The sequence below is a fragment of the Ictalurus furcatus genome, chromosome 4 (genome assembly GCF_023375685.1).
Source record: "Ictalurus furcatus strain D&B chromosome 4, Billie_1.0, whole genome shotgun sequence".
Taxonomy (NCBI): Eukaryota; Metazoa; Chordata; class Actinopteri; order Siluriformes; family Ictaluridae; genus Ictalurus; species Ictalurus furcatus.
In genome coordinates, this window is record NC_071258.1 from 21,764,203 (window position 1) to 21,782,388 (window position 18,186).

Genomic DNA, 18,186 nt, shown 5'->3' on the forward strand with positions numbered 1-18,186 from the left:
ACCGATGTATTGGCCGATGAAGGCTATTTTTCATGCTCTCAGCCATCGGCCGATAGTTTAAAAACATCCGATAATCAGGGCCAATTATATCCTGTCAATAAAAAGAGGGCAGGAAAACATGATTTTCCTGCACGATCGATTTTGTGCTGTTTGTAAAGATGATGTCTCTTGTGTGGAATGATGACAAAACTGCAGTTTGTAAGCTCTGTAAGGTCTGCACTACTAAAATCTTACACTGGAAGTGAGCAGCACTGAAGTGCAAGTTTCGGTGTCGAGTCTAGTACCCCCCCCCAAAAAAAAAGTTATATATTGCACAGAAATATATATTTGTAGAGTAGTATATTTCATATCCAGTTAATGTTAATATATAAAAAAAAGTTTATATTATATATCACCAGTTTGATGTTCAGTGATGAAATAGAAATGCTTTTGTTTGTGGTGAGTGAATGTGACGCCTAACAGGAGGTTTTTTAGAATTCAGTCAATGTTAATATTAATTAATAACATTCACTGAGTTAAGAAATCTTACTTTAATCTTCAGAATTTAGTTAATGTTTAATGTTAATTTGAGTAATGTGTTTTCTGTTTATGAGACCAGTTACTGTGAAACAGCTTGTTGAAATAGAGAGAATAAAGTTTTTATTTGCATTTCTTTCAGAATTATTTTAAATTAATTATTCCATCCATCCATTCATCCATCTTCTATACCGCTTAATCCTTTTCAGGGTCACGGGGAAACCTGGAGCCTATCCCAGGGAGCATCGGGCACACCTGGGAGAGGGTGCCAGTCCATCGCAGGGCACAATCACATACACATTCACACACCCATTCATACACTACGGACACTTTGGACATGCCAATCAGCCTACCATGCATGTCTTTGGATTGGGGGTGGAAACCGGAGTACCTGGAGGAAACCCCCGCAGCATGGGGAAAACATGCAAACTCCACACACACAGGGCCATGGTGGGATAAATTAATTATTATTCATTCATAAGAAGGCATAAAAGGCAGAACTATCGGTATCGGACGATATCACTCTGAAAAATTGATTAGTTGGCCGATTATTTTTTCGATTGATCGATTAATCGGATTGTGGGGGGCACACTTTCAGTGCCTTTTTTTTTTGTTTATTTAAAATAAAATACACAAACTGAGTGTTACAAATATAAACTTCAGACTAAAACTTTACACAACTGTTCCAAAACAGAAAAGAAGCCAATACACACAGACACACACCAGAATATATATTATTAATTTAGTACTGTAGTTTAATTCTGTGCTTTTTGCGCATCCATAAAAAATTATGCATAAATACTTATATATAATATAAACTAAACTAAATAAATGTTATACATATATATATACAACTATATAATATATAGATATATATATATATATAATTTATTTAGTTAGTTTAGTTTATATATTAATTCTGTGCACAAAAACTAACAGTTTTACTACAGTCCTAAATTAATAATAAAAACTCCATTTCACTGCTCCTTGTGGTTTATATATATACATACACACACATACATATTTATATATACATATGTATGTATACATATATACATATGTGGGCTTATGTATATATATATATATATATATATATATATATATATATATATATATATATATATATATATTATTCTTTATTTAATTAATTATTAATCAATCAATTAATTAATAAGTAAAAAGTATTACAAATATTAATCACATCCAATATCAAAGAAGACTCTTTTGTGTCACCCTGGCCATATAGCAAGTGACTCTTTACAAGCTGAAGTAGGTCAGTGGGAATGGCTCTGAGCACAGTATTGTATTCTTTATTAAGGTAAGGGGAAGTCATGAACAGTCATAAAGTGCTCATTACCAGAATCATCAAAAACTGAATGGATACTGTTTATAATTCTATTGAACCATGTATTTTAAAAAAATGATTTGTTCATAATAGTTATATCAGTGTTATTCCACAAAAAAGTCCTGTGTTATGAAAAATTGTGGCTGTAAAACAACATCCAGACAAGAAAAGACTGAAATTTGATTAAATTTAGATAATGCAGTCAACAGCTTACCAGGTAAGTAATTACATTTTAAAATAAAAGGGAGGCTTCCAATTTTGTAAAACATATGATTAGGAATAAAAAACATATAATTAGGATTTATCAAACATCATTTAAGCCAATTTATTTTAAAGGTGTTTAAAGCATCATGAAAATTTAACACACTGTGGCCCTGTGTGTGCAGAGTTTGCATGTTCTCCCCGTGCTGCGGGGGTTTCCTCCGGGTACTCCGGTTTCCTCCCCCAGTCCAAAGACATGCAAGGTAGGCTGATTGGCATGTCCAAAGCGTCCGTAGTCTATGAATGGGTGTGTGACTGTGTATGTGAGTGTGCCCTGCGCTGGATTGGCACTCTGTCCAGGGTGTACCCTGCCTCGTGCCCGATGCTCCCTGGGATAGGCTCCAGGTTTCCCCGTGACCCTGAAGAGGATAAGCGGTATAGAAGATGGATGGATGGATGGATGGAAAATTTAACACTTCAAGTCCAACTTCTTTTCAGCTATTGGAAAGCACTGCTTTTTTTTAACGTCATGAGGGTTGTTTTCCCAGATAAGTCTAAGACAATTTTATGAACTCCTTTGGCTATACATTGGTTAACAAAAAGAGAAAGTGATGGATACACAAAACAATAAAGTCCTTAAGCTTTGGATAAGAGAACCCTACCATATAGAGAAAGGTCCATTTGAAGCCAAAAGTTAAATAAAAACTTTGGGTTTTCTTAATCCTGGCAGAGAAATTAAGTTCCTATTTTTTTTGTCAAATATATACCCAAATATTTTACAGTACCTTTCACTGGAATACCTTAAATTAATTATCTCACACTTGGACATATTCATATTTAGCCTTCGCCCCCAAGCACATGAACACTGTTCGACTAAATGAATGGCTTTGACAGCCAAACCCTCACCTTGTATCGAAAAAAATTGATTACACTGCTGGTCTTATGAGTCATGTGACCAGCGGGGGTTGGGTTTAAAGATGACTGGAAGCCATCTTGGCCGTTCGCTGTAGAGCCCCAAAATATCACATAGGCCTAACTCTTAGCAGTTCGTAAACAATAAGTAACGAGTGGCGTGGAATATATTTGGTGAGTAGACTTGAGTTAATGTAACCGGAAAACATGATTGTATTTTATTAAGAGGACAGTCGAGGGTATTTGAAGGCTTTTTTGTTCCAACGTTTTCTGTTCCGGCCTCCAGGGTAGGTTGTTTTTGGGGTCTTCTTGGTTATTTTAACTCGGTAGCAAACTGGTCCTCGCTACGTTTGAATAAACCACAGATGACTGTCCCGTTGACTAAACTTGGATGATTAGCAATGGAAACGCTAAACAGTCCTTCCGGTTCTTCTGTAAAACTTTGGTACTCGTATGTGTTGTTTGGTTAAGAGGGCCAATACACGCCCGCAGAGACTGCTAGCGTTAGCTGGGTATTATGTAGCATATTAGCTGGCCGCTAGCAAACAAGCGATTTGTTCATTTTGACAATAGCGTCACTAACTATGAAGATACTTTTTGGCTTCGTCAAATTAAACAGTTTAAACATCAGGTTAAACAGCATATTTAAAATAATGTAGAAACAAAAAAACGAACCATTACGTAGAACAGTGTATGATTATCTACAAAGCTGGCCCTACTGAGTGTACGTTATTGTTTTGTAGTGGCTATATCGTTAGCTAGGTAATTTGGACATCGTATTTAAAACAGACTTGCTGTGTATACAACACGTTTATCGAATGATCGTACGAAATCGAAAATATGCTTTGTAAATTGTTGAATAAAATGCTAAAGCACACGGCTCGCTTTTTGGAAATAACCAAAACGCGTTTAAGAAAACTCTCTAACATTTAGTAACGTTAGTTAGTGTGGTGCCTGGAAGTTAGCCTATATGCTAGCCTAACTAGCCGGCTTAACCAAATTGCCTTTTGTACTATCCAGATGCAGGCTAACGTTATCGCAGTATTGCTGCGTTCGACTTACCTCACAAGTGGGAAGTTGGAGCTTGGACGTCATTTTCGATCTCCGTGCATTCGCGGTACAAGATTTTTTAGATTTTTTTCACGGACGACCCCATGTTCGTCTTTGGTTGGCAACAAGTTAGCTAGATAACTGTGATGAAGGATGTATATTTTCTCCTGTATAGTTATATATTTAATATGTCCGTGTGTTGCGTGATCTAAAACAAATACACGTGTATATACACAGTATAACTCGTTTAAAGGTAAGAAGTGCTACTGTTTGCTTCTGACGTTGTGCGCAGCCATATTGATTTGACGTCACTCCCTGAACTTGGAGACGCTTGTAGTTGAAAAGACTACCCTGATTTACCGAGGGGGATTTTCTGTCGTTTCCTGGTTGGAATCTGGAAGTTGCGACCTCGAGTCAAACACAGCACATGTCCATCTGGTGTCCAGCTTTTTTCGTTTTCTTTTTTTTTTCTGCTCAAAGACGGAAATCCGATGTTGTATGTTTTGCAAGACCCTACTTTCCACTAAATTTATTTTATTGGACTCTCCTGCTTTTTAATGCATGTAGATGTGTTTTTTTTTTTTTTTTTTTTTGTTTTTGTTTTTTTTTTAAATGTAGTAAGTTCACTTACGTATTTTGTTTAGTAAGATTTTACCAGAAAAGGTCTATTTGTGCACCTCTTGTAGTTTTTTTTTAAGTCTCTTTTTGCCATGAAATAGCCTTAGATGCTGACATGGCATGAAAAGCTACACTACTTCTGAGGCTATTACTCGGTATACTTGTTCTGACGCTACTTAGCTGTGTAGGTACTTCACATACGGTTATTCCTTTGCTAGCTAGCCTAAATCCTGACCTGACTGTGAAGCCTTGCTTATTTGGCAGCTTTGATTTCTTGCTCATGACTGAGCAAAAAATAATTAGCCAAGTTTCCATCCAATTTTTTTGCGCTTTTCGCTTATTGATAAAGTGAAAGTGTGGGGTTTTTTTTTTTTTTTTTTTTTTTTTTTTTTAAAATATGAAGTTTGCGAAATTTGCTGTATCCTGCCTGATTCATCCAACTGGCCTTTTACTTGTAAAATGGTGTGTGTGACATCATCCTTAAAATTGTTGTATAAATTCTGGTGTATCGTAAAAGAAATCTGCCCTTGAGCTATTTCCATACCAAATTTTGTGCAGATCACGAATTGTTTACCTTTTGTGGGTCCTCAAATCTTTGTGAATGCATAGACTGAGACTGTTTAATTGAAATTGGCCACCTTACTTTCGTTTTAATTTCACAAATAATTGCAATTATGTGAAATATCAGATCACATCAGACCGTCGGTTCTGACCCAAAAGCAGATAATCATCCTGTTCAAGCTGGCAGCCTGTGCAGAGTAGAGTTTTGGGGGAAACCTTTGGGGTTAGTAAAACGACAGTACATTGATGATATATGTTGTGTGCACAGCTATTAAAGAGAAATTCTTGCGGCATGGCTGGAGTGGAATCCGTTTTCAGACCGGGAGTTTAATGCCCAAGACCAGCCCGTGGTTATATCCATATATATCCATTTTAATAAATACAATTTTGAAACAAATTATATGAAAATGAAACATTAATGTGTATTGTCTTCTGCTACAAAACATCCAACTGTAACATTGAGATGTTTGCATGCAAATTTGAAAATTGCAAAGCCCTTAGTTGTCAACAACAAAATGGAAAAAATGAATATGCATCTCAAAGAAAGGCCTTCTACCATTCTTTACAAGCTTTGCTTTACATACAGAACTGAAAATGGTAAAGCCCTACAGCATCAACCCTTTGGTTAGAAACGTTGCATATGCCATCAAGAAACAACTGTTGTATTAATTATTGGTTAATTGACCTTTGTGAACACAGTATTTTTGTTTGCGCTCTGAAACACCGTGAACAACATCTTTCTTTTACTCTAGGTTGAAAACTTCAAATCATCGATTATGAAAATTGAGAGGAAAAGGAGTGGATGCAAAGAAATAAAATAACTAGATGTTTGGCTGCTTAGCCTCTCTCTGGTTTGTGAGGTTATAATTTGGAGAAACTGGGATATTTCTCAAGAGACTTCCAGTTAATTCCTACTTTCAGAATTTGTGGATAATTACTTGGGTCATTTTTACATTGAGATGTTTTACAAAAGACATATATTCTTGAGGAATAAGTTGTGAAATATAATTGCTTGAACTTTGGGTTGGACTGTTCTAAGGACATCTTAAATTCAACAAAAAGGTATACACCCCAGTCTCTTCGGGCTTTTTTTTTTTTTTTTTTTTTTTTTTTTTTTTTTTTTTGGGAAGGAAGACATAAACAGACATGAGTGCAGCCAGAACAGAGAACCCAGTTATTCTGGGCTTGACAAACCAAAATGGCCAGAAGAGAGGCTCTGCAAAGCCAACAGGGGGACCTGGTGGAGGTGGCAGTGGATCTCAAACAACACAGCCTGCCCAGATTAAAGCTTCCAGCACAGTCAACAATGGCAACTCCCTGCCTGTGCCCACAGCAAACACTGTCATCAAGTAAGTACTGATTTCAGGAGCACCTGGTATAATGTTGTGCATTGTGAATTAGATTGTTCTTTGATATGGGAGTTCTTGTTATAGGTGTGGTGTGTGGGGTTTTTTTTTTTTTTTTTTTTTTTTTTTTTTTTTTTTTTTAAATTGCACATTTCCTCAGTGTTTTATTAAAACATGATTTGTGCTTTGTCAGACCTGTGGATGACTGGAAAAAGAATTTAAAGCTTCCCCCAAAGGATATGCGTATGAAAACTTCTGTAAGTTATGTCATTAAAAATTGCTGGCAAGGATAGGGTTATACAGGAATTTGCTTAACTGTTTTCTTTCTGAACATGCAGGATGTAACTGCTACCAAAGGGAATGAATTTGAAGATTACTGCCTGAAGCGGGAGTTGTTAATGGGCATTTTTGAAATGGGCTGGGAAAAACCATCACCTATCCAGGTAAGTACATATTCTTTAGTTTAGGAGTTAAAGACCACATTAACCCTTGTCTGTCCTTATGGACAATTTTTGCCTTTCATTTTAGGTTTTTTTTTTTTTTTTTTTAATCATTGTCTGTGTTAATGTAAAGTTTTATTTGAATTTTTTTCACCTTCATTTGCTTACATAAATCTATTTTAAATTAGGTACACAAAATAGTTATACTCAGGACCTTAAGGACAAAAATGTCCCCAATGAAACATTCAAACTGCAATATTTAATCTCCGTGAAGTTTAAACATAAAATCATGTTTACGGTTTTAACAGTTTTTTTTTTTTTTTTTTTTGTTGACAAGGTTTCAAAACATAGAAGAATAATTAAAAAAAATCAGAAATGTATACTATTTTCCCAGGTTTAGCCTATGGGGAAAATACAGGTGCATCTTGAAATTGGAGTATCGTCAAAGTTTTTATTTTTTTTTTGTAATTTATTTAAAAAAGATGCATTACACACAAAGTAAACTTATTTCAAGCCTTTTTTGTTTTAATCTTGATTATGACTTGCACCTCAAGGAAATGGGGGAAAAAAAAAAAAAAAATCCAGTATCATAAAATAAAGTATTTAAATTACAGAAATGTTTACCTGAGAAGAGCTCTAATCAGCTAATTAACTCAAAACACCTGCAAAAGTTTCCTGAGCCTTTAATTTCTCAGTCTGGTTCAGTACACACAACTACAATCATGGGAAAGATGAAAGTAAATTTTGCATTTCATTTGGAATTCAAGGTCCCAGAGTCTGCACCGTGGCTTAGCATGTTCGCCTCACACCTCCAGGGTCCGGGGTTCGATTCCCGCCAGGGCCAGTTTGCATGTTCTCCCCGTGCGGGGGGTACTCCGGTTTCCTCCCCCAGTCCAAAGACATGCATGGTAGGCTGACTGGTGTCTAAAGTGTCCATAGTGTATGAGTGTATATGTGATTGTGCCCTGCGATGGACTGGCACCCTGTCCAGGGTGTACCCCGCCTTGTGCCCGATGCTCCCTGGGATTGGCTCCAGGTTCCCCCGTGACTCTGAAGAAGGAGTAAGCGATAGAAGATGGATGGATGGATGGTCCCAGAGTCTGGGGGAAGAATGGATAGGCACAGAATCCAAGTTGCCTGAAGTCCAGTGTGAAGTTTCCACAGTCAGTGATGAATTTGGGTGTCATGTCATCTGCTGGTATGCAGCGTCAATGCAGACATCTACCAGGAGATTAAGAGCACTTCATGCTTCCATCTGCTGACAAGCTTTATGGAGATGTTGATTTCTTTTTCCACCAGGACTTTGCACCTGCCCACAGTGCCAAAACTACTAGTAACTGGTTTGCTGACCATGGTATTCCTTAGAGATGCACTGACGTATTGGCCGCTAAAGGCTATTTTTCCCGCTATCGGCTGATAGTTTAAAAACATCCGATCAGGTCTTATTGTATCCTGTCAATCAAAAAAGGGCGGGAAAATGCATCGATTTCGTGCTGTGTAAACATGTCTCTTGTGTGGAATGATGACAAAACTGCAGTTTGTAATGTCTAATCTCTGGACTGCTAAAATTTTACACCGGAAGTAAATTTTATGAAGTTTCGGTGTCCAGCCCCCCCCCCCTGCTCACCCTTGCGCTGAATTAAAGGGCCAGTTCACCGTTGAAGGATTTAAATGAAGATGAGTTGACAAAGTTGTGTATATATTGCACAGAAATACATATGTGTAAGTATGAAAGTACAAATGCTTTTGTTTTTGGTGAGTGAATGTGAAGCCTAACAGGAGGGGGGTGTGGGTTTTTTTTTTTTTTAAATATAAAGAGTTCAATGTTGATATGAATTTTCATCCACCGAGTTAAGAAATCTTACTTTAATAATGTGTTAATTTGAGTAATGTGTCTTCTGTTTGAGACCAGTTACTGTGAAACAACTTGTTGAAATGGAGAGTTTTTATTTGCATTTCTTTCAGAATTCTTTTAAATTAATCATTAATTTATAAGAAGGCATAAAAGGCAGAACTATTGGTATCAGTTATGGATGTTGGCAGATATCACGCAGAATAATCGGTTATCGATATCGGCTGAAAAATGTAGTATCGGTGCATCTCCAGTATTCCTGTACTTGTTTGGCCAGCCAAATTGCCTGACATGAACCCAATAGAGAATCTGAGAGACATCAGACCTGACAATACAGACGATCTGAAGGCCGCTGTCAAAACAACCTGAGCTTCCATAACACCTCAGCAGTGCCGCAGGCTAACTGCCTCCGTGCCATGCCGCGTTGATGCAGTAATTCGTGTGAAAGGAGCCCTGACCAAGTATTGAGCGTGTACATTAACATACTTTTCAGAAAGTCAACATTTCTGTATTATAAATTCTTTATTCTAATATTTTGAGATACTGAATTTTTGATTTCCTTGAGCTGTAAGCTATAATCAAGATAAAACAAAAAAGGCTTGAAATATTTCACTCTGTCAAATGAATCTAGAATATATGAAAGTTCCACTTTTTTAATTAAATTATGGAAAAACTTAACTTTTCTATAATATTCGAATTGTTTGAGATGTACATGCTTTTTCTTTTTTTCTGATTCTGCTGTATTATAGAGCACTGCAGACCAACTGAATAAATGATGCAGCTATAATTGTGTGGGTGTGTTTGTATGGATATCTGGGGGGTGTCTGAAAATTGTGTGAAAACAGTTTGAAAGAAAAATTTTTGTACTGGAAATCACAAATCCCACCCCATGTATGAGTCAAAGAAAGTTACTGAGCTTTGAAGATTTTTGCTTTATGTAAAGAAACTGGTGTTTTAAAGGGTTAAAATCCTGAAAATGAATGTTTGGTAGTTATCAGAAAAAAGTGTCAGTGAAATGGGGGGGGGATTGTATAATTGACATCTACCTGTCATGACCTTTTTTTTTTTTTTTTTTTTTTTTTTTTTAAAAATTGGACACTGCATTAAAAAAAAAATGAATGCATCAAAATTAATGTTAATTATTGACAAAGACTGTAATAATCAAAAACTCTGCTTAGCATTTAGTATATGGAAAATAATTAATTACTTTTTTTTTCTTCCATAAAACGTGGCATTATGTAAACAAACCAGCATTTAAAGGCTTACAATTCTGAAAATGAATGAATGTTTGGTAATTATGACTAGAACTGATGCTGGTTAAAAATTATAATAAAAAATCGATGTTGGAGAAAGTGGGGGAAAAAATATAACTTTTTGATAGTTTTTGGACATGGACATTTTTGTCCCCTATGGACCTATGTGTAACTTTTTTTTAAATTGATGCACAATAGTTAAGATCTGTTACTTTATGCTCAGTAGCTACAGTATGTACAGTTATAATGCAGTCAGTAGCTTAATTTAAACTTTACTTCTTTGATGTAAAAATTACCACAGTATAGTCTAAAATGACCTGACGTACATCATGTGATTACAGCAAGTGTGAGGAGGATGTCTTTGGTCAATTGTAGCTGCTAGTTGTTTGCACTAGTATTAATTACCTGTTAACTAGGTCAGCATTGCTTGCAAAACTCAAGTTGGTACTTTAGTTAAAATAAGTAACTTAAAAATTTGAAGGGAATTACATGAACTATGCATGTGCTCTGCTTTAAACAGCTGCAGGGATACTTATTGAATTATTGTATTGTAAAGTACCCCTGATAAACACATTTGTTTAATTTTCATAATTTAAACACCCAGTTTATGTTTGGAAATTCCATGTATGTAAATCTGGCATAGCTTCTGTGTTGCAAGCATGGACAAGGGAAAATAAGATTCAGCCAAGAGCTGAACTCAGACAACACAGGTTAAGGTTAATATAGGACTACAAAATTGTCTCTCAGGAACCTGACTGATTTGCCTGTTCCCTGTAGGAGGAGAGCATTCCCATTGCGTTGTCTGGGAGGGACATTCTGGCTAGAGCCAAGAATGGCACAGGAAAGAGTGGTGCCTACCTCATTCCCTTACTTGAACGTATTGATCTGAAGAAAGACTGCATACAAGGTAAATGAACCTGCATATAATCATCTAGTTTCTATACCGGCTTGTTTGATGCATTTTAATGGGGACCTTCTCCCAACTCCCTCTCTTTAGCACTGGTCATTGTCCCCACCAGAGAACTGGCTCTGCAGGTGAGCCAGATCTGCATCCAGGTCAGCAAACACATGGGTGGGGTTAAGGTCATGGCAACCACAGGTGGAACCAACCTCCGTGATGACATTATGCGGCTTGATGAGACTGGTGTGTCCTTTTAAATATACAGGCTCTAATGATTTTCAATAAGTGTCCTGCATTTAACCTGGTGAATTTTTTTTTTTTTTTTTTTTTTTCCCCCTCCTCCTCCCCCTCTGCAGTGCATGTTGTTATTGCCACTCCTGGAAGAGTGTTGGATCTCATCAAAAAAGGGGTAGCCAAAGTTGGCCAGGTGCAGATGATCGTGTTGGATGAAGTAAGTATTGGAGAAAAGTATTGTTAACAGGACCGTTTTTGTTTTGGTCTGAACATGCTCTGTGCATGTTCACCTCTCTTTTTTTAATGTTTATGGCCTTTGCAATGTAAGAGACACAAACAAGAAACTTGGTTTGTAACTGTAGTTTCCATTTGGCTAGTCCCAGAATCTTTTGTTCAAACTTCTACTGCAATGACTTTCATGGGATCTTTGCTGTAACGAAGGGCAACTTGATGCCAAAAAATTATTAAAATTATTTAAATCATTTACATATTCTAGTTGTTAGCAACCTGGATTTATCTAACGCGGATGGATCTCTAAACTGCCCCAATGGTATAAAACTGTGTTAATATTTTATTAACGATTACAAAATAATAAAATGCAACATATTTTGTTATATTTTGACACTTTGTCAATAAACATATATAAAATATACACTTTTAAAATTACATACTTTTAAATTTACATACCCTAAAATAGTGAAAGTATTGTATTTTTATTCAATCACTTCAGTCACCATAACAAAATTAAAATCATTACAATATTTAATATTTTCATAAAGTAATTTTATCATGTATAATTTTCATGGCTTAAAACACCTTCCATAAAATTTGTTTTATGGAATCTGAGGTAACTTAGCTGTCAATGTATGACATGATCAGGAAGAAAATGAATTTGCCATAAAACTTGCCTTGGGTGTCGTCACTGTTTGTAGGACTACCAGACTGATAAAATCTAAAACTTTTCTAACTAGGCTAGTTTAGTATTTCTAGCCAGCAGAGGCACAGCTAAGCTATATGTAACTCCTACAGTGCCATGCAAAGTACATTATATTTCCTTATGCTCTGCTCATATCATATTCACATAAACTGGAACTAATAGACATTTACACAACTTGTTTTCCTGTTCAGCTTCAGAGGATGTTGCTTTTTCAGTTTTAACCCATTAATTGGTATAAAAAAATGTTTATCCATTTTTCCTGACACTGACTTTGAGCTAACACTTGGCAGAATTGAGAGCTTTTTGCCATGACTATTTCCACGCATTTTCCTGTAAACCCTGTCTGATTGGTCTTGCCTCCATTCACTGAAGATATAAAATTACAATACCGCAGCCGTCTTTTACTGACGTTCAGTTACGTAGTGACCAACCGCTACAGGTGGATAACTATTCGGGGGCTAAAGAAAATTTTTTTTGGGGCTACCGCCCCCAATGCCCAGGCCAGGTTACGCACCTGCCTAAAAACAATATTAACCTCTTTTACTGGTAGCCAAAAAATGGCATTTTTGTCTGTTTTGGGGGTACCTGTGTTCAGCATTGATTTGTTTTGAGATATCACACACCACAGTAGTGGTTAATGGCTCATATGAAAGTAGGCACTTAAGACTTTAAGAATTAGCAGTTATTTCAAGTATTTCTTCTTTTACCTAGCCTACCTGGGGTGCAATATTCAGAATTATTTATTATTTTTTTTTAAATTATAAAAAAAAATTATTTACTTTAAACACACGTTATATCTTCACAGCAAATGTTGATATCAACCCCATTCCTGGTCTCAAGGATGCCCCAAGTACTTGTCCATGAACACCCAAAATATGAGGAAGTTATTTCTAATCACTAAAATTGTGTGGAAGGTTATTCAAACACAGGTTAAAACCTCTCCAAATGGCACCAAACGTCTCCAAATGACATAAAACCTCTCTAAATGGCACAACGCTTATAAAAATGGCACAAAGCCTTTAAAAATGGCAGATTTCTAGAAATAGCAAACATTTAAAAAAAAAAAAAAAAGGCACAAAATAACATCTCCAAAAGGCACAAATTGAAAACCAATGGCACAAAATGAAAACAAATGGCAGTAGCATGAACTCTTTCTTTAACATCTCCATATTCAATTTGTGAATTCCACGTGAACCTGGAGTGACTGCTATTTTTCTGCCCAAAGATTTAAAAAAAAAAAAAAAAAAAAAGTCAAAGCATGCAAAATCGAAAACTAGGAAACGTTATGGGAGTTGGTGCTTCTCAATTAATTGTAGTTAGGGTTTGTATCCTTTTAAAAGTTTATTCCTATAAAATTTATTTAAGTTATCAGCACCTGACCAAAATGCCTTGTTTTACATTGTTTACACACAATGCTTACAATGTACCAGATAAAGAACCCATTGTGGATTATGCCACGGTGAAACGCAGTAGTGATGCTGAAATGTTTGTGAAACCTTTAGAATTTTCTTAATTTCTGCGTAAATATGATCCAAAACATCAGATTTTCACACATCATAAAAGTAGATAAAGTAACCCAATTAAACAAATTGGACCAAAATTATACTTGCTCATTTATTTGTTGAGGAAAATGATCATAATACATCAATACTACATATCTGTGAGTGGCAAATGTATGTGAACCTTTTGCTTTTAGTATTTGGTCTGATGCCCTTGTGCAGCAATAACTGCAACTAAATGTTTCTGGTAATTGTTGATCAGTCCTCCATGTTGGCTTGTCTGAGTTTACTGCGTAGCTTCAACTCTGGGATGTTGGTGGGTTGCCTCACATGAACTGCTTTCTTCAGGTCCTTCCACATTATCTATTGGATTAAGGTCAGCACTGAGACTTGGCTATTCCAAACCATTTAACTTTATTCTTGGATAGAATTGTGTGTGTGTGTGTGTGTGTGTGTGTGTGTGTGTGTGTGTGGTTGTTATGCTGCATGACTTATTTTCTCTTGAAATTCACTTCACTGACCTTATATTTTCCTGTAGAAGTCACTGGTATAATTCAGAGTTTATTGTTCCATCAATGGTTGCAAGCCATTCTGGCCCAGATGCAGCAAAACGGACACAGACCATGATACTACCACCACCTTGATTCACAAATGGGATGAGGGTCTTATACTGGAATTCAGTTTGGTGGTTTTTTTTTTTTTTTTTTTTTTTTTTTTCTCTCTCTCCAAACATAACACTTCTTGTTTAAAATAAGTTCTATTTTGGCATCATCTGTCCACAAAACATTGCTACCCTATCTGTAGTTTGCTAAAGCTACTGGAAGAAATGTTATTTTTGGAGGCAGTGACTTTCTTTGCAACCCTGCCATACACACCACTGTTCGGTGTTCTCTGGATAGTGGATTGTAGTGATGGGAAGTTCAGATCATTTTACTGACTTGGATGTTTGAATCTCATTCAGCAAAATGAAGGAATCTTTTTTCGAGTCATTTCAGCGTAGTATAATTAAAATGTTAAATTCAACACATCCAGTACTTAACCTATCAAATAAACTATAGGCTAATGCAACCAAGGCTGAATTATGAGAAACAGAAATGTATGTTAGTTTAGCTGGGTCTTCAGGCTATGCAGTCTGTTAGTTCACATCACCACCTGATCAGAGTCGTTCAGCCTATGCGGCAGTCACCGGAAGAACGAGTGACTCGAACCCAAAGACTCGAGAGATGAACTAATAATTTCTGTTTCCTGTACAGAACCTATGTGGATGCTAAAGTGCATCTGTGATCAAAAATGAACGAATCACTCAGACAACTCATTGTTCCAGAGTTGTATTAAAGATTTTATATGTATCAAAAATGTATTAAAAATTGATGAATCGTTCATGAACACATCACTAGTGGACTCATTAACATTAGCCAATGTGAGGGAGACCTTTAGTTGGTTAGAAGTTACCCTGGGTTCCTTTGGATTACTACACATCTTGCTCTTGGAGTGATCTTTGTTGTTCGACCACTCCTGGGGAGGGTAACGATGGTCTTGAATTTCCTCCATTTGTACACAATCTGTCTGACTGTATACTGGTGGAGTCCAAACTCTTTAGAGATGGTTTTGTAATCTTTTGCAGCCGGTTGAGCATCAACTCAGACTTGTTATATTGGATCATGTTCCTCAATAAACAAAGTATAACTTTCTCATTTGTTTAATTGGTTTATCTGTCTACTTTTAGTTAAATCTGTTGTTTTAGGTTGTATATATGCAGACATGGAAAACTCTAAATGTTTCACAACCTTTCAAGCACCACTGTACATAACAAATACTGTGCTTTTGTGATTCAGCTAGTGAATTCAATAACTGCCCCATTTAAGGTCCATATACATCTTGTTTTGTTTGGGTGTGTAGGCAGACAAGCTCCTATCTCAGGACTTTGTGCAGATGATGGAGGAAATTCTGAGCTTCTTGCCCAAGCAAAGGCAAATTCTGCTGTATTCTGCAACTTTCCCACTGAGTGTACAAAAGTTCATGGTAAGCCTGAAATAAATTGTTGCATGTAATTATCCTGTCTGTAATGCTGCATTTACATTGTGCAAATATGCTTGAGTGCCTATCCAATTAATGTAATCATAAAGGTCATGGATATGAAAAGCAAACACCTTAATCACTTCAACTAGGAATTTCAGGCTTTAAGGGATGTAATTGGATGCAAGAATTACCTCTGAATGACAGCAGGAAATAATTTTTCACAGATACCACATTTTATGAGGTAGTTTACTAAAGGCTTGATAGAGGGGGTTTGTTCATACTGTGCATCTTGTTTTTAACCTGACCTTAGATCTTGGGTAATATCCCTAATATAATTGTTAGAGCATGAAATGTTGGATAAGATTATTATATGTGGCTTGTTTTTGATGTCTTTTTGATATAACTATGTAATGGTGGTTATGGTTAGCTTGGAGCCATGTTGTGGTACCATAACATTATGTAATTCTGCTGAATGCTGTCGTAAAGGTGGTTTTAATTGTATATGAAATTCTTGGAATTGTTTAAAATTGTCATACATCCCTGTTGTATGAATTTGGCCCCTCCCAGAATGGCTGTTACGTATCCTTGTGGCTAGGAACAGCCACTGTTGCATTGTCTAGTTTCCTATAACTGTACTAATTTACTGTCTGTACTCTGTTTTGGCTGTGTGATTGATTTTTGTCCTGTGCAGAATGCCCATCTGCAGAAGCCTTATGAGATAAACCTGATGGAGGAGCTGACCCTGAAGGGTGTGACCCAATATTATGCGTATGTGACTGAAAGGCAGAAAGTCCATTGCCTTAATACACTTTTCTCTAGGGTAAGTTCCCTTCTGCAGACATGCAAATTAATTCACTAATTTTCTGCAGGAGAGCTTTTTGACCTTTTTTGTTTTATAATTCCCCCCCCCCCCAACTTTATTGTTTAGCTCCAGATTAATCAGTCTATAATCTTCTGCAACTCATCCCAACGAGTGGAGCTCCTGGCCAAGAAAATCTCCCAGCTAGGTTATTCCTGTTTCTACATTCATGCCAAGATGAGACAGGTAGGCATATTTGCCTTTCTTTGCTGCTTATATACAAACATGGGTTAGATCTGGGATATTTTCAGTAGAAATTATGATTTCTGGTACCAGAGCAAGAACTAAATGTACTGTTGTCATCTTATAATGGCTGGGCTTACCCATAAACCTCATACTTGTTTACATCTCGACACTTGTGCTTTATGTGTAATTTCACAGTATAAATTAGCCCACACTCTTACCACACCATCTCCCTCTACCAATGCTAGCTGTGGACAAATCATAAATTAATTATCTAGAAATTGAAAGTTGATGTGTACTTGTAATTGGTTTTACAGTGCCTTCGAAAGTTACATTCTTTAGGTACAACGTTTGTAAATTAAACAAATGGGTTTGTGTTTATTTCCCATAAAATATGCTGCTGTTCACTTCTCCTGAAATATGCAGTATTCAGAATCCACCCTATCTTTCTTGGACAAAGATGCTTTTTTTTCAGTGCACACATTGTGCTTGACTGGGGAAACTGTGCCAAACAACAAGAACGGTCCTCTAGTGGACAAACTAGTAATTGATTCTATCTGGGACTGTACTGTAGGGTTTGTTTCGGGGTGCCCCCCCCCCCCCCATTTCTTTCTACTCGAGGGCCAGACCAGACAATCAGGCTTGTGGGTTTTTTCAACCCCTGAGTTTCAGAATTGAGGTGTCGCACCACTGAAGTCCATTAATTCAATTCAGTTTTATTTGTATAGTGCTGACCACGGACCTTGACGTTGATGTGAACATTGTCACAAAGCAGTTTTACAGAAGTATATACATTTCAGGTCTAAATTTTAAATCGATGAATTTGTCCCTAATGAGCAAGCCAGAGGTGACTGTGGCAAGGGAAAAACTCCTTGGGGTGACATGAAGGAATCTTGAGAGGAACCATCCTCATCTGGGTGACTTCGGACAGTGTAATTAATTGTATCTTCCATAACTGTGTGCTATACGATAAAACAAAGTGCAACTGTGTTATCAGGAGATTCACCACAGTCTCAACATGAAGTCTATTCCACTGAAATCATAGCTGCAGTTCATTGAATTTCAGGCAGAGATGACCATGTACATTTTATCGTTTTGTCATGGATGACTGGGAGTACCAGTTTGAGATGCTTTACGTGAATGCTCAGCTAAAGAAATGTGTGTTTAAGTTGGATTTAAACTGGGAGTGTGTGTCTGAACCCCAAACATTATCACGAAGGCTATTCCAGAGTTTAGGAGCTAAATGTGAAAAAGCTTTATCTCCTTTAGTAGACTTTGATATCCTCGTTATTAGCAAAAGTCTAGAGTTTTGCAACCTTAAAGAGTGTGAAGGATTGTAGCATGATAGAAGATTGGTTAAATACAAAGGAGCTTGGCCATTTAGGGCTTTATAGGCGAGTAGCAGAATTTTATAATCAATACAGAACTTAACAGGTAACCAGTGTAGAGATGATAAAATT

The 18,186-nt window shown here is 36.6% G+C and overlaps 1 protein-coding gene across 1 annotated transcript in view; it reads left to right on the forward strand.

The window, feature by feature from the left end:
• Positions 1 to 3,051: 3,051 nt before the first annotated feature.
• The window catches only part of ddx6 (DEAD (Asp-Glu-Ala-Asp) box helicase 6), a 29,013-nt gene continuing 13,878 nt past the window's right edge, over positions 3,052 to 18,186 (forward strand). Inside the window, exons 1-10 of the mRNA XM_053623311.1 lie at positions 3,052 to 3,148; positions 5,956 to 6,552; positions 6,743 to 6,806; positions 6,888 to 6,992; positions 10,872 to 11,001; positions 11,092 to 11,238; positions 11,352 to 11,446; positions 15,565 to 15,687; positions 16,376 to 16,504; positions 16,613 to 16,729. Of these exons, the coding sequence (XP_053479286.1) occupies positions 6,350 to 6,552; positions 6,743 to 6,806; positions 6,888 to 6,992; positions 10,872 to 11,001; positions 11,092 to 11,238; positions 11,352 to 11,446; positions 15,565 to 15,687; positions 16,376 to 16,504; positions 16,613 to 16,729 (1,113 nt within the window). The 5' untranslated portion in view covers positions 3,052 to 3,148; positions 5,956 to 6,349. The remainder of the gene's footprint in view (positions 3,149 to 5,955; positions 6,553 to 6,742; positions 6,807 to 6,887; positions 6,993 to 10,871; positions 11,002 to 11,091; positions 11,239 to 11,351; positions 11,447 to 15,564; positions 15,688 to 16,375; positions 16,505 to 16,612; positions 16,730 to 18,186) is intronic.